General features: G+C 39.1%; 1 protein-coding gene across 1 annotated transcript in view; it reads left to right on the top strand.

Annotated features, from left to right (window-relative positions):
• Window positions 1–8,126: 8,126 nt before the first annotated feature.
• LOC120954860 (neural-cadherin-like) overlaps window positions 8,127–17,923 on the top strand; it is a gene marked incomplete at its 5' end in the record, with an annotated part of 134,940 nt that continues 125,143 nt past the window's right edge. The window contains 1 exon segment of the mRNA XM_049608277.1: window positions 8,127–8,205. Coding sequence (XP_049464234.1) covers window positions 8,127–8,205 — 79 coding nt within the window.

The following is a 17,923-nucleotide window of genomic DNA, read 5'->3' as shown; positions in this document are numbered from 1 at the left end:
GTGGGCACAGTTTGTAATGACTTATTGATTACCCATAGCAGGATAGTAAGCTTTTTATAGGCTTTTTGGGGCCTTTAGCCTGATATTCGCCTCTTCGGATAGTCACTCCTACGCATCGAGGCACGGTCCAATCGAAACTTAAGCCCATAACGGGCATGTTATTAAATCTAACTAGTAGATGACTTTACCACGAGAGTCCCAGGCCACCCAGAGACTACTAACTTTAAAATTTGACTTCTTATGAAATATGAGTCGTATTATCATGATATATAGTAATAAAATTAACAAACTGCTCAGTAAGCTCAGTTGAATATGGTTTGCACAAATATTATTTCCGTTTTTGCTGAAAAGTTCATTCAAACCATAGTAGGTCCTTAGTCTACCAGTACGATTTCAGGCCATGGCTGTACCCATCAAAAACATTAACAAAAAGTGCTTGGCATCCGAGAAACAAACCCTAAATTTGTCTTGCATTCTAAGTTCCATCCGTTTAGCAACCTATGTTTATTACTTATAACAGTCAATATTTTTTTTTCTACAAGGTTTCGTGATAGGTGCTAGAGGTTGTACAAGCACCCGGATAATGTTATTGTTCGGATATTTGTTTGTATTAGGCGATTACGTGTTGATTAGGTTTCTGAAGCGAGTGATTATTGTTATATTTGGTCCTCACACAAATATGAAACCTGAAAAGCATACATTGATGCAAACCAAAATCAACCATTGGTTTAGAAAATCAAAAAATCTCATTAAATTGTATGTTTAACAACACTGAGTTGTAAATAATTAGTGAAAATATAATCGACTAAAACGATGAGAGAATCTCGAAACTAAAACAAAAACAAGTAACACGAAACATTTTAACTAGAACTTCATTCAAACTTGATAACTCATTTTACTTGCTTCAATTACTTTGCTGATGAAAATTGAATGATCATAGCAGTAACATTATGCAGCCAGCAAAACTGGGAACAAAGTGTAACCGATCTAATCATCTCACGGGCAACGATATCAGCCGTATCGGTCTGAAATAGTCATCGACTTGGCGATTTCAATTACTGGACGTAAAGGAAATTGCCAATCATCGTTTCCCGCAGTTAAATCTTACCCGACATATACACATAGTGCCTTGTCTCATATACCTCGATACGCTCTGCCGTTGCTGGCATCGGTTTCATAAAGTGGCATTTCGAAACGGCACGCCCCTGTCCTGCCAGTACCCGAAATTAGCAATTTCCCCGTGGAACGCTGCAAGTTGAAAATTTGGATGAAGAATAGTCGTAAAAAACACCACGTGTACTCAGGATCACTCGAATTACATAATTAACAGTTCGTTTGGCTTATTAAGTTTAATGGCATTTGACATTTTAGACAGCGGACTGCTGGGAATATGATCAAATCGAAACAGAGATCGAAACAGCCATAGCCCTCAGCGTTGCTGATGAGAGTGAATGGGTAGGAAAATGGGTCTATCCTCTTCTCAAACTGCCACTTAATGTTCGATCCTTGTGCAAATGGGTAATGAAGATAACAAATAACACTGTCTGGTTCAATGTTGTTCGCGGGAAGGGACTGAAACCTTATTGCTGTATGGGGGATATACAATGATGGTGCTAACATCGATTAGCTAGAAAACAAGCAGGAGATTGTTTTCGGGTTGTTTTGGGGAACACGAGCAAGGGAGGCCTTGCATTATGGGCGAGAAAATTAAATAAAATCACTCTACTCCCATTCCAATTATCTTTTTTCCGCAATCACTTGGCCCTGGTAGTAAAACAAAACTATAAAAATCGCAATCATGCCACTGAGACAGACATTCCTTCAAAACATGGGTTGGGTCAGAACAACAACAACCTTCAGCTCTCGTCCACCGTTCAGCCTTGTGTTGATAGCTTTGCTGATTGAAAAATTGAGAATTAGTTTCCGTTCCCTCCCAGCACCAACAACGCGAACCCCGTGATGAAACTAAAAGGAGAAAGGTCTAATTGATTTCGCAAACAATTCTTGCCACCACACTTCCGCTTTACCACACAATTCAGTTGAAAATGTTCACCGGTAGTCCCAGAAGAATGTGCAAATTACTCAACGATTTGAGCTGCTGGGCAAATAGAACCAAAATGTCGGTTGTTTATTTGTAGGTTGTGTTTTGTAACAAGAGTTGGGTGCGAAAAAAATAACCAAAGTGTCGGTTGTTTATTTGTAGGTTGTGTTTTGTAACAAGAGTTGGGTGCGAAGGGTTCATAAATCTTTTTGACATACTGTTAAGGTATGCAATTAACGATTGTGAGCAGAATATTAGACATCTGTTGCTAAAAGTATACAGCATTTTGATTATGTTGACCTATTTTCATTTGTATTGTGGTCTTTCTCTATGATGGAATTTCATTGCTGGAAGTTTCCCATTAATTGTATGCGATCGCTTAATTTTTCACTGAAAAAAAAATCACTAGAATTCAGCAGACCGTGTCAAACTTTATGTGTATTAAAAATCATATCACGCAACACTCTTTGTTCTGAATTGGACGAAGTAAGTTTTCAAAATATTACACAAAATGTGATAAGTTTTCATCTTCTCACATCAACTCACTTCTAAGATAAGTTTATTGCTTTCACAATAATACTACCAACTACGAATGAACCAAAATCCTCAAAAGATAATTTCAAAATATGTGGGCGCCTAGCAGGTTGATATTTTCTTATTAAATTGTTTCTAACTAACCGCCATTCGTCTTTTGGTTAAAGCTGTTGAATGTGCTGCACGTTCTTCACTCATTAGCATTTTTCTCAAGGCTCCTCAAACTTTGTTCAAAAACCGCCACCAGCCGCAAGGTTTGTGAGGGTCGAAAATTACTTTGCCTGATTTAAATTAGGTTCAATTTTGCTTTGCTTATTACGGTCATTCGTTTACTTGCCCGAGCATCCATTATGGTTGATTTTTTCTGGATACTAGCGTCCGATGATACAAGTATGGGGGGCCAGCAGCTGCACTGAGCTGACAGTTGTGATATTGCTTTGGAAATTGTTTTTTCCTTCATGAAACGGTTAGCATTTTCAATTTTTCACTGAGTAAAAGTTTTTGTAATAGTGGCCAAAATAGCGCAACTTAAAGCATAAGCCTAGGGTGATTTTCAAAAACTTCAAGAAGCCAATTCAAATTTTGTTTGAGAGAATAAGTACAATGTCATTCATACACATTGATTATTAGTTGTGCTCAGTTCAGAAATAAATTATTTATTTACTTTCAAAGAAAACACTTACTAGTTATCCATTTCTGCATATATTTACATAACAGATGGGTATGCGAGTTCCTCTGACGGACAAGTGAATTATGGTAGATTGTCAAGTGAACGATACAAAACACATTTTAGGCATACCATCCTCCACTTAAATTACCGAACGATTTGCTCTGATTGATAATCATCTCCAAACGTCCAGTGGTCGTTTAAACAACTCGTAAAACTCTTCAATTATTTCAACTAATGGTTCGTCCCGTTCAAAGAACATACCGACGTTTGGGTATTGCTAACAGTACTGTTAGACACGGTTTGTGCAGGACTTGGAATCAATCAATGTACCTTTTTTATTGCCATGCAGCTTCTTTTTAATAGTACGACGATGTACTTCATTCATCAATCAAAATCATTGATCCAATTTGTAAGACCTTCCTCAAAATCTAACAAAGAAACGGTTTATGAGCATCATTAAAAACTCCTGCTCCTTTGTTCATGATGATTTTTCACGGCACACTAAAGCTTCCCACGTTCAATGTCAAAGGTGTCGTTTAAAAAATCCTTATGGCTGCCCAAATTTAACAATCTTTTATATCGGCACTCCTCACTATGGCATCTCTTACGTTGCTAGGTAAAACAGAAGACAGTAAATAAACATTTTAGAAGTGACAGTGCAGGCTAATCGAACCGATTGTCGACAATTTAAAGACCAATCCAATGTAACTTAACAACTGTAGAATGATACTAGAAGAAATCAATCAATTGATATGCCTGTTAAATGAATCATAAACTGCTCATGTAGTGCAATAATGGCTTCTATGTTTTTTGGATATTTCGGACGATTTCAAGTGGCACATTGAATTGTTGTGAACAATTGATATTGAAATTATTAATTTAAAGAAGAGTTTGCAGAAAGTTGAACAAACACATTGAATGATGAAACTGAAAACATGTTTCAAAACTAAATTAGGCGATTCTTTCAAGCTACATTCAAAACATGTTTTTGTCATTATATTTTACATTTGTGGTACATCAAACTACCTCTACGTCAAGATTGTTTCTTACTTTTTCTGAACCAGAACCTTTGAAGCATCAGTCTGGCAGTTTTCCTAAGTCTGCTTATAGACTGTCATTAATTTTGAGTGTCGTGTTCGACCGCCCGAACGGGCTTCATCCTTACTCTGTCGGTTGACATTACACCATTACAGAGCTAAAATCAGATAAGCTCCACCAACTGACAATACGGACTGCCGTCGCATCATCTATGTGGCATCAAGAGCAGATCTGTACAGCTTCGTTGGCTAATGGGCCGAAAACAAGCTGATGGTTGCAGTCAGGCTAGCAAAGGTTCACGGGAAGTAGGGACCAGCATTACAATTTGAAACACGTATTAACAACGTATTGAACGTATTGATTGTAAATATAAAAACATAATCAACAGTACACATTTGTAAATATTTACTGTTATAATCCTGAAGAATGATTTTCAGACAGAAGTATGTTTATTATTACTTCATTTGCTTGTTGTAAGTTTCATGAGGATTCTTCTTTAAACACTTATTAAACCATAATTAAATACAGCTGTTGAATTCTCTTATCATGGCGCATAATAGAACACGATTACTAAGTGCAGCCTTAGAGTTGTGTTCTACTGTGCTTAACCAGAGATTCAGAGGTCAGGTACAGGGACAGAAAAGCCCATATTTAAAAGAAGAGTTGGTGAATTTATGTTACTTTTCATAATTTCCACTACAAATAAAACCATGAAATCTTCTTCCGGTTTTATTCAATACAATTGGTAACAGTACACAAAAATAGCAAATAGCAAAATCAACATTTGTATCGCAGTTCACTGTGGCCACGGCAGAAGCCGAAGACGTTCCTTGAAGCACTGAGTGTATTCAGTTATGATTGAACTAGCAATAAAATACATTGCATACATCATTAAATCCAGAAACTGGGCCCTTTCAAACTCTTTACTTATGAGCACTACACAATGCAGTTCCCATCTATTTTCTTGATTTTGTCAACGGTTGCTTTCTGTAGTAAAACGTTCGATTGCAAATTACACCATTTATGTTTTTTTCTAGTGCTGTAAATCCCCCTATTTCGTTCTTTTTGCGCCAATTAATGGACAAGCATCAGACTGTTGTTGTTGTTTTTTTTGTCAACGGATTGCTCTTCCTGATGGTTAATATTGCTATCCTGCTATGAACGGTCACCACGCTACGGTACGACGATGCAAAATCGAAAACTGAAAAGCTCGCCCTACCGCAACACGAAATGCATTCGCCATGAGACAGGAAGAAAGGGGTATATTGTACCATCGGGTGCATCAACCAAAACATTCAATAGGGGAAATTCAACATGCGCCTGCGCCATCGAAAATGGAGAAACAATAGCCGAAGTGAAAATGAACACTTGCGAGTGAAGCACGAAACACTTTCCCACCATTTTAGTTCGGAGCTTTTTTCAGCTGTCATATCGGACTTTGTTCATTTACACGATTGAACGTTGCGTTGAATCTACCAATGCAACGGAATGAAATGAACTTTGTGATTCGGGTTTTGGCCCGGTGGTCGTTACTACACGTTAGTTTGGCTTTGACCGCAGTCAGGACTGGTTTTAGGCTATACTTTGTCTAAAGGGGATCGATTTTACGATGTTATTTGAATCGCAAACAAAATAGAGCATTCATTGTTGTATACTTGCAACATTCTCAATGATAGTGGTAAGGTGAGACTCTATTTCGCGAGAGTGTGGATGCTTCAAAGCGTCTTTCCTAAAAAAAAGTGAGATTTAGTTTTCTTTTTTCATAAAAAGTAATCTATTTTAATGGTTTTTGAATAGTTTGGTATCCGATACCGGTGAATTACGGTGGTACAGACCGGTGTCATTTATTGCTAACAGCTTCCGTTTCTTATCAGTTTGTATCGCACGGTTTTAAACAAAGCACTTTAACATGTTGATGGAAGTTAGTAAAATCATTACACCAAGGGAAAGAAAACAGCCTTGGCCACTAAGTGCTTGTATAAGAGTGTGTTTCAATGCGTGTGTGCCAAGAAAAAGCCAAAGAAGTATGCACCCACGGTTCATGTCTTAAGGATAAAATGCTCTAACGTGTACAATGGAGAAGGCAAAAGCAAAAAAAAATACTTTAGCGTTTCGTGGAAGTGTTTCACTTCATGCCTTCAGAGAGGCTGATGTTTAGATTGAAAAGGGAAGCCTTCTTATACACACATACACACTAAAGGCACCGAAACACTATCCTCGCAACTGCAGCACACCTTTCTCCGAGCCTACGTTTCGTGGCACAAGTGGAGTACAACACTTCACAACAAGTTCGTCTTTCTGCCGGGAACGAAAGGTGTGTTGGATTAACGCAGCACAAAATAATCCACCAATGTCAAGGTGCACTGGCAACGCTCAGTGATGAGTATTTTCTGGAGTGGTAAAAAAAAGGGAAGAAAAAGTGAGAAAGTGGAAAATCTTCACCTTTTTTATATTTTTATGTAAATCATTGAGTATGTGTTCTACGTTTTCACCTACCACTAAGGTTTTCTCCTTGTAATGGTTTTGGATTACTATGTCTGCAATGTCAGCTGTTACCCGTGATATTGTAAATGTTTATTATAAACCTCCCAACCCGGTAGTGCTTAACCGTGTATGTGTGTTACGGAAACAAATGACCCCTTAAGAAAAGCGCCTCCACCACTGGATGCGCATCCAAGATAAAGAGTCTAAACGACTGCAACATTCTGGCGCTCCCAAAAAACTTCAATGATCTGCGCGCTCAAAGGGTAGGGTTTTGTGCGGCGTGGTAAACATATACGCAGAGTACGTGCGGAGAAAGTGCCAGCCTTCAGAAAGTGGATTATCGGGAACCTGCAAAATTCATCAAATAATACCTTCGCAGTGCATCAACGTTTACGTTAGTGTGTGTATGGTTGGTGTGTTTGTTGAATGGGAGCCATGGTGATAAATGTATGTGCAATCAGTAGACGCACAAAGGTGATCTGTGTGGGTCTGTGTAGTGGTGCTCATAATGCTACCATATTGATGGGAAAGGGAAGAATCGGAGAAAATCATTCAATTTTAACTGCATTTCTATGCAAAAATTGGGGAAAGAGCATTAAGTGTCTCAGTGTTTGTGTGATGAGGACAATTCGCATGGTATTTTTTGCCCGCTATGAATAAGCTTTCGGTTCTTACTGTATACCCGCATTCACTTGGAGCGATTGTGTATGTATGTGTAGAAGAAATAAAAGTCGTTGTTTGCCTTCCAGCCGGTCTCGTAGTGGTTTGAGCCGGTCTCGTAGTACAGTCGTCAACTCGTACGACTTAACAACATGCCCGTCATGGGTTCAAGCCCCAAATAGACCGTGCCGCCATACGTAGGATTGACTATCCTGCTATGGGGGGAAATCAATTAGTCACTGAAAGCCAAAGCCCACTAGTGGTTCAGGTAGGCCTTGACCGACAACGGTTGTTGAGCCAAAGAAGAAGAAGTTTGCTTTCCAACAGGGTAATGGGACGCACTACGATAGAGGGCTCTATTCTTCTCACACATTTATTTACGGCTCAGGTTAATGTTTTGTTCTGGAGGTGGAAAAGAAAAGAGCAAAAAATATATGTTTTTGTGCAACAAAGTGTTTTCAATACTAATGAGCGGTGAGAGTGAACATCTCAATTGATTTATATTATTTAAATTAGAATTAGCGAAAGTGGAAGAAAGTGTTTTTCACGGTGGCAAAATATATATGAAAGTGAATAATAATAGTGAAAAAATAAAGATATAAAAAGCTGCTTGAGTGAGAGTGCCACGCAAGCGCAAGAAAGAAATAGCAGTAGTGCGCCACGCAAACCATGAACAGTGACTACGAGTTGTGGATTTGACTAGTGATACTGCAACTAATCGGCCTTATCGTGGATCTGCTGCAAATATTTTGCGTTCTGACGAACAGCACTTATTTAGGTAAGGACTGGACGCACCAGAGGAGTACAAATACCGATTTACCTATAGTCTTGAAGGTTTTTGATTTGCGTATGATCTTTTAGATTTTTTATTCATAAATGAGCACTCTATAATTATGCGTTTTTTCATTTATAAAATCATTTACCTATTAATGTTTTACACTAAACTTCAAATGAAAATATCTAAATCAATAGTGCCGTGAATAAGAAGTCCTCCATGACATTAAGACGATCTAGTATCACTTTACTAGTTTTAATATCAAGTTCATAGGCCCTTTTCAACTGAAAACAGATAGTTTGGAGTGTTTGATTATCATTTAACTGAATGTGAAATCTTTTTCTTCTTTGCTCCATGCTTTTAATTTGCTTTAATTCATATCCTGGAGGAATGCTTTTAGATATGTGCATGACACTAGAAGATTGTCAAAGGTACACTTAATATGAATGAATTTTTACTTATTGTCGCTGAAATTGATAAAATGGCCATCTCAAGCACCATTAATTTAATTTGTGTATATGATCAACTTCACGATCATTGAAGTCACACCCCCAGTATGTCAAAAATTTGATAAGCATGAAACTGTCATAAATCCAGGAATTCCAAACTGTTCGAATGCTTCAGCTTCTGCAATTTGTGTTTCGGTTACAACCACTATCCAAGGTTGGATGGTTTTTTTACAGTATGATTCAACATTATGTGATTAGACAATAATCCAGCCACATTCATGTACTATATCTGTATGTTGTTACTTGGTATATTCTGCAATTGCTACTTACTCAATTAATGTTTTCTTGATTTCAATCATTTAAACGTTGGACATTCTTGACTGAAGGCGGAATGAACAGTATTCACTTTTAACTCCCTTTGCCTATTTTGAGTAATATAGTTCATGCATCTTTCAGATAAGGACCTACAATCTGATCTTTTGTGATTACCGCTTTTTCATTATCACAGTTGTTTTTCATTATCAAACGTTGTGTTTCTATGACCAACAAGTCTGCACTCAAAGTATCACATGATATGAAAAGATTAATACCCGTAGACTTTATCCAAACCACAATTAATCTTGTTTTTTTTTGTCCCTCACCGTTCATCCAAGTAGCAACAATCACTAACTGACCTTTTCCACGACTGTTGATGTAGGGGAAGGTAGGTAAAGACGGACACGTTAAGGGAAATGGTAAAAATCTAAGCACATATAGGTGCAACGACCATGAAAATATGCATACATTATCTTACACTCATGTTTCATTAGAAAATATGTTGAAACTTTTAAGTTTCCATCGATTTTTGCGTTTTTTTTCATGAATGAAAAACATGATTTTTTTCGGGCGGTTTTGAAATGTTCGGGTAAGACGGACACCTGATATGGGAAAGATGGACACCATGAAGGGTAAGTTGGACACCTGTAGAAAACGTTAGAAAGTGAAGAGTTTTACAGTATTTTAACAAATTCTATCGCTTTCCACGTCCTGGTAAACATACCAATTCTTTACCTATTGCAACGACGATTCATTCAGCCATGAATTTAGGAATTGTAAGCAGCGCTTCTAATAGAACGTAGAATGCAGCATCTAAAGCATTATTGAAATTTTGCGCACTTACAGCTGACGTTGCTCCAGCTTACAGAACAACAGTCTAGAACTTCCTTTTAGCAAATTACGCCGCGAAAAGTCCACGACCCCAGTATTTTTTGAGGGACTAGTTAACAGTTTAATCCATTTTCCACCATGTCAAAATTCAACATTTGATATTTGTAATCCTACAGAATTTCTCATCTATTCCTGAACGATGTCGTATCAATGCCTCATCTTTTTATTGCTTAAAATTGTCCAAGCCGTGACAAAATATTGGATTTCGTGAAGCGCCTCATCAGCGTCGAGCGAGTAATAGCATAACGAATGGCTACTATTTTTACCGGTGTTTCATTTCTCGCTGATATCAATACTTTCTTTAGTTGCTGATTGGTTTATAGCTTCGGAATACCCTTATTTAAGGTATTTGAAGAAATCTATTCATCACCAATTGATATAAGAAGTAAAATAAATCAATAAACTCGGTGTCCATCTTTCCCTACAACAAGGTGTCTGTCCTTCCCGCTTTGGTGTCAGGATGTTTAAACCACCAGAAAACAATATTTTGTATTGCTTTCACTCTCGTTCTTTCAACCAGTTTTTTCATTAATGATCACCACAACTCATTCATGAAATAAAACTTCCGAAAATATAAACAATACAAGTTGTAGAGCTTAAGATTCATAGTAGTCAAATTAGATCCACAAGGGTGCACACGATTTAATTTTTTTTTGTTCGTGGATTTTACCAATTTTGCATATATGATGCCAAAAATGTTCGCAAATGTGTTGTTTAACTTAAAGTTAGGATGCTGCATTATTTCGAAAATTACCATTTTGATGCATTTATGAGAAGTGTCCATCTTATCCGCAGTGTCCGTCATAACCTACCTTCCCCTACTCCATATCATTACAAAACCATCCCCTATTTTGTCATGAAAAACTCGTGGTTTATGTCTCAAATATCGCCCGTAGTAAGAATACATTATTGTGTATTTTTTCCGGCAATCGTTTGTTCAAACACATTTGAAAACGTTTGTTTATTTTTCAAAATTATCCTTTAATTTTTGATTAACTTTTATAAACAAAAACTAGGATAGAAATTATGAAACGCTGTGTATATTCGTTTTAAAAAAGCTTATACTACATCATTTGTATGACTTAATAGCATAAGACACTCCTCGGCTTCAACCGCTACCGTCAGTGCTGTAACGAACCATTAAATGATGTTCCGATTTAATGAGAAGATTCTCCGAACAAGCTTAATGGACTTGGAAATGACGGGTAACAATAAAAGCAAGCATATGTGTTCTGGCGGTCCATCTCACTGTTCAGTTATCTTGATAATCTCAGTCCATTCCAAGTATCGCTGGCATTAGCCATTCGACGGCAGCGCTCTTGCATTTCCATTTTCAGTTAATCGGGTTTTGCATCTTTTTCCTTGTAACATTCACAACAAGAAGACAACTGTACAGATCAATGATAGACAATTATGGTCCATTTTGATCCAATGATAGACTAGTCATTTTTTGTTATTGCTCTTTTCCGTCTGTATGACTATTTTTTGAACGAATTTGTAAATCCATCGTCCGTCACATGAATCCTCGATTGTCCTAATGCTTACGGCACACATACTCACACAGATATATGGCAGTTCAATTTAATCGCTCGGAGGCAATGGCTGCATGGACAGGGAAATGCTTCGAGGTACTAAAGAGATTCTAGATTGTTTTGAGGAAAAACGTAAACATTCGGTTGCCGCTTACAGCTACGATCTCCCTATCATAACGCAAACCCGTAAAACTTACCAGCCTCCTCCTGCGGTGGACCACCATCGCCACTACGCGTCCATTTGCGTAGCATGATTGAAACGGCAGCTCTTGCCAACTCTCGCCAATCCGAGGCGTACATGAGGGCGAGGAAGTTTTCACGATTCTCTTGCGGCACATCGTCTGGACAGGGTAAAGGGTTGTAAGCTTCCATCTGTTCCATCTTCCTTCGAGCAACCACTGAAGACAACCGAAAGATTGCTTCTTGGAAAGTGGATCTTTTCGGCGTTTTTGTTCCTTCATCGCTTCGTAGGGGTATTCGGTGGTGTTTGATGATGGATTGGGTTGCTTAGATCGTAACACTTTCAGTGTATTTTTCCATTGCGTACTTTCCATTATGCGGGAACTGCTTAGATCATACAAATTTGATTAAATATTCCTACAGAAAACAGCTGGAAATAAAATCCACTACCACCGCATAACAACGCAGTTGCGTCTGGGCACAGATGACGTGTTACGAGGGTCAAATCCTGGTCAAATGGTGGGTTGATAGGAACCGCACAGCAATCATTGTTATTGCAAAGCACCAGTAGCTACAGGATTACCGAAAATTTTTGTTGCCATCGTTTCTGCCCTATTTGTCAGCAGCGTAAGAAAGCACACAAATACACACACCCGCTATGTACGGTTAAGTTCCTGTGACTTGACCGGGAAATCTTCACAGCCCCTGGAAAGATAATCAATCATCCAACAACAGTAACTCATTATGCTAGCCAATGCAAGATGGAGAGAAAGAATGGCAAGTTAATACAAAATAGTCCCACAACTAGACTTGTTCCACCGCTCGAGTACAAAAGGATTGTGTAGTGCGTTGTTGCTGCTGCTGCTGCTGCGTATTGGTATCACGAGGTTAGGTGGAACGAGCGAGAACCAGCTTTGGGTCAAAAGTGTTAATGTTGAATGAACTGCAACCGAAGCATTTCGTTTTGGGGTGCTATAAGAGCAGGAAAAAAATCAATGGGCTGGGTGGAACCAGGAACGTTTCCCGCTTTGTGGCGGGAATGAGTCCATCTTGATAAAGCTACTTACAGATTTAGCAGATCGTAACGTTCCCTGGGCAAAAAGTGTGAATAATCACTTTTTCAATAGTCACATGGCACTTGAAGGGTTGCGAAGTAAGTTATTAAGGTGAAAGATGAGGACAGAATGATTCGGGTTAAAGTTTATTACTTTTCATCTTGTTCCTCGAGTGAATGGAACAAAGAATTCGATCAAGTTACTTGCTGCCAATTTGCTGGGCCAATCGTGTTAAGTGAATATTATACAACAAAATAAACTTCCTTAAAGTAGCCATTTGTTATAACATTTATCAAACTGTATGTTTCCAAGGTTTAATTTTGCTATTGTGATATAAACACATAAATAAGCTTTATCAACTGAATTCCAATGAGGCTTAGCCTCCCATTCACAACACCAAACTCAAGCACAGGCGTTAAAACAGCTGAAATCAATCAGCGACTTTACCCATTCTACCATCCTCCTTTATCATCTAAGAATCTGCTCCCTGTTTTGAATCAATGCCGATAAGCATTAACATGCGAGCGAAGTTGCCAACTCATGGTGAAAGCTTAACCGTCACGATTGAGACGCCTGGTCGCTTAAGGCGTTTTGAGTAATGGGTCGAGCACAGGCGGCTGCTAACCAATCGATTGGCGGCTTTTGACAAGATGATATTTTTTCCCCATAGCAAAACATGAATAAAACGTAAATTAAATAAGAAAATATGCTTATCATATGTATCACATGTATTCATACAGGGAGGTTCACCACATTTATGCATTTTTGCTTCGACCTCAATTTTCTGTGTGATTGATTGCCAGGGGTGTTGCTAATTTTTTTGCATTTGTGTACGCGTCATATTTTATCACAAATGTCTGGGTACAAATTCCTCCTTTCGTCCTCACAAAGCCAGTGCAGAGAAAACCAACCCTAGTTGTGTACACTGTCAGGAAACCATTAGGCATACCGTGGGCTCCACTTCCACAAACTCCTATCACCTGTATTGGAGTATCATGGAACATGGTAGGGTAGTGGGAAAATCTTCTTCATCCTATACCCTCGTCAAGCAAGCAAGTGCGGAGCGGTGTTTTAGAGATGCAAGGGTCACGGCGTAAATGTTTTACCTTAACAACGTGAAAACATCGCATACATCTTTGAGAAAGAGGGTTTTGTAATTTTTTTTTTTTAAATCGTATGTTACGTTTTCATTCTTCTCATTCGTTGTGAAGATGTTAACCAAAGGCAAACCAACGTTCGTAACAGGGGTTGACCATCTTATAACACCATCGCAGTCGTTAGAAAAGGGGTACTTCCCATACAATCTGTTGTAAAACGATCACCACAAACTGACCATCGCTGGAAGGAGCTGGGATAAAAAAGGAAGAGGTTATAATTAAAACAATTATCCCAACGCATCAAGCTTTGCTTTTTTCATAAATCAGTTGGAAACATTTTAGCTGCGGAATTCTACATTGACATCAACCTTTTGGCTTCTAAACTGTGGTAAGTGAGTTGAAAATAGAGGTAAACTTTTTTTTTATTCCGGTAAGGTTTCGTTCGCACGAACGCATAAAATTCGGCAAGAACTACCGACACACGTAGCACCTATACACAAAAATATTAAAATTATTTTATTTGCGAATAATTGGGTTTACTTAATGGCGTTTTTTTTCTTTTCTCTTGGTGCACGAGAAAAGGGATGGTGATAGCGATCACTGGTATACGTAGTCAAAGATCTTTAGGATAGGCTAAGCACGTTTGCCAGTGTTGATTTTAACCTTCCTCACAGTTACACTTTTGGTGCAGATGCAATTAACGTAAAATTTTCCTAATGAAATTGAGAGTGAGAGTTTTGGCAGGAGCTTGCAGGCCTACAGCAAGCGCTTAAAAAATGTTTGATTGGGCTGTGGTAATCGTTGGATATATTACACAATGGGCCTGTTACCGGTTCAGGGCTTTGAGCATCTTTTTAGTGGTTTGTGGTGACTTTTATTTGCCTTTCAGTCTGAGGAAGCTCTGGTCTTCGTTGCTTTTGGCAGCAAAGCACACCGCAATTCACAGGTTTTACGCTGATCGGGAGGGTTTGTTTAAGCCAAGTAAAGGATGTTTGTTTCTTTGATGTTTGCATCGTTTGCCTTCATCGCAATAATTCCTTTCGTTTGGTACATCCGCTGACGAGGTAAAGGTTAACTGCCATTTACATGGTTCACACCGCCACCGACCGACCGACGACGACTTGCCAGGAGGGCGAGTAAAAAAAGCAACATTATAGCTGCCTGTGATAGCCTCTTGGACCTTCTCGGAGAGCGGCCCTTCGGTAAAAAAGGCAAAAAATAATCGTTGCCACCCGATGTCATGATCCTTTCAACCATGACTTGTACTGCAAGTGACCGTTGTAGTTGAAAGAAAAAAAGAAGCTCAGCCTCCACTACGGTGAGCAGCATTTTTTTATTTTTAAAGATGAAAATTATGTAGTGAACAAACCAAGTGTAGTTTGTTTAACATAGATGCCTTTTTTCTGCATAAAACGCCGAGCGACATCGCAAAGCAAAAACAGAAAAAGGAAGAACAACGCTTCAAAACACAAACACTGAATCCATCATTCGTTTTTAGCAGTGAAATCAAAAGTGTTTTCTCTACAGTATTTGCACTGCAGTAGTCTACAGTATTATGTCTGCACTTTTCCATTTCCTTCTAAGCTTTAAGTGAATGTCAGAGTGGAAAAGTAGTTTTTCTCGGAATATAAACTGCTCTCTCCATTAGCAAAAAAGCCATCCGAAAAACAAAACGTTTTTTACCGTTCTAACTGTTTTGCGCCAGCGAGTCATAAAGTATGGGAAAAATCGTATTTAAGTTTGATAAATCGCACAGCTCTCATGGGCTTGCAGTTTGCTTGTGCTGGCATTTCAACTTATTGTAAGTATTTAATAAACCACAAATAAAATAAAAATACACGCCATTATACGTTATCGAACGAGTGCCGGTAAATGGATGGCATTGGATTAGTGTTCAATTATGGCATAAAAGCAGCTATTGAAAAAAAAACCCCTCCTGTGTACTCGATTTACCAATATGGAAAAAGGGATATGAATAAACTAATTCTAGATTCAATTATGATGGGTAGCTTCTTCTCCCGGTATCGCGTCATACCAGCCATGGATTTTGTGTGACATTTTCCTCGGGCCGTAGCAAAACCGGCTCAAGATCCTACACTACATTAATTATTCAAGTGGCATGAGAATATTTAGTACCTCCGGGTGGCTCCCAGTAAGGGATGCGTACCAGATTGGAATGTTACCTTCTCCAAATGTCTCAGTATGTTCACGCTCCTTTCCCTCTGTCTGCCCTTATCACACACTCTCTACTCTACTACCAGACTAGCAAACATTTGTCTGAGATCCGAGTTGAAATACAGTTTTTTGTTTGATCTTCCTTTTTGTTGCCGTCTTGTTGGACAAGCCTTCCTGGTGATGAACGGGAAAAACTTTCATCTTCCTGCTGGCTAGGAGCGAAACCGTATCATATGTTATCCGGAAAGATGTTCTGATGAAATTAATGTCTCACATTTCATCGTGTTCGGCTACCGGAGAGTACGGAGGCTATACAGCACAACAGCAACCAGATCAGATTTGCAATGACTTTGCTGCGGCATTCTAATCACCCGTAGCTGTCAGGCTTGAGTCGGGTTTAAACATTCTAACGATGTACTTTATGAGATGGTCTTAACGGTTGGACGATTAAGGGAAGCTTAACAGGAGTTTTCTGATTTCATTCCCAGGGATCTTCTTAAACATTCCACAGTGCTTTGGTTTCTACTTGAAGATCAAGATATTTATGATATTGATTATAATATTTACTGAACCGGAAGAGATATATGTGTATGTAAAACATGCTTGCTTTACAAAAGAAGTAGAAAAACTATTTGTTCCTTGTACTTGAAGTTTTGAAAATCCCTCCATAGGCAAATACACCTGAGAAGATGCAAACGTAATCCACGAACCATCTTCCATTAGACAAACAATTCAAACTAATTTATTTCTCTAAGACTCTAAGAGTCAAAGTGAACAAGGTGAATTGGTTCAATGGCTGAAATCACATAATGGCGTCTTTGTGCCTTTTGATTCTCCTCGGTTTGCTTTTGCTCCGCCTTTTGTCCAGTAGTATGATTGCGTGAGCCGCTTTCTTCTTCTTTTGGCTCAACAACCGTTCTCGGTCAAGGCCTGCCTGTACTTGGGTTGGCTTTCAGTGACTTTTAGGATAACCCCCCATAGCAAGATAGTCAGTCCTACGCATGGCAGCACGGCCTATTTGGCGCTTGAATCCATGACGTGAGCGTGAGCCGCTTTATTCCACCATAATGAACGTCATTATCCATGGTAGTTGCAATGTATTGATTTTGTAACCGGCACGGCAATGGCTGATATATGCCACACTCGAGAAGCAGGACGTGCAGCACCGGTTTTTTTATAATGCATAACATGCTTACATTCTTTCTGCCAGTATCGTCATCTCGTACTGAACAAAACTTCATTTACTATACATTATATGCATCCCAGCAACTGGAGCAATCAATCGATCCGGTAGCCTAGAATGGCAGCAAAAAATGGACCATCCTTGCGTTCGCTTGCCGTATCCACCGGAATCACGAATATTCGACACGTCGTTAATTTTCACAGCCATCAACGCTGCTTTTCTTTATCCTGCTGCACACGTTTCTCTGCGTGTGTTGGCGTATGGCCCTGCATTCTTTTTTTGTTTACACATTTTCGTTGCGAGAGACAGTCGACTTAGCTGGCAAAGCCTTTCCTCGACTTACCGAAAGCAATCGAAGCTTGCCACGCTTACGGAAAGAAAAACTTCACCAATAGTCACTATCGCTATGCCAGCAACGGGACGATGTAGCACACAGATTTATATTTTCAACCATTTTTCACAGAGCTCAAGCTGAGCCATGCGTCGTCGTTATAGTGATCCCTCGGTGGCTTTGGCTGCCGACGACGATGATTGTCAGAATTTAAGTCAACTTTCGTTGAATTCACATTCAAAGTCGAACGATATATTTGAGAAAGAAAACGAGAAAAAGGGAAAAGCCCAGCCCAGTGGAAGCACACGTTTTGTCTCGTTACAAAAAACAGGGGAGCTGCTAGCCGATCCGTGACAGACAGGCAAAGATGCATGATAGTGCATCAGGAAGAAAGCGAAGCCATTTATCCACCGATCGTTTCTTTTCTTTCGTTGCGCTCGCAACGTCTGGATGTGTTGAAGAAGAAGGAGATAGAGAAGTGGAAGGAGTGGCAGGTTTTTCACACTAGCTGCC

Source organism: Anopheles coluzzii, chromosome 3, assembly GCF_943734685.1.
Source record: "Anopheles coluzzii chromosome 3, AcolN3, whole genome shotgun sequence".
NCBI classification, from domain to species: Eukaryota; Metazoa; Arthropoda; class Insecta; order Diptera; family Culicidae; genus Anopheles; species Anopheles coluzzii.
The sequence above is the reverse complement of the archived record's forward strand: the minus strand, read 5'-3'. Positions and strand labels throughout refer to the sequence as shown.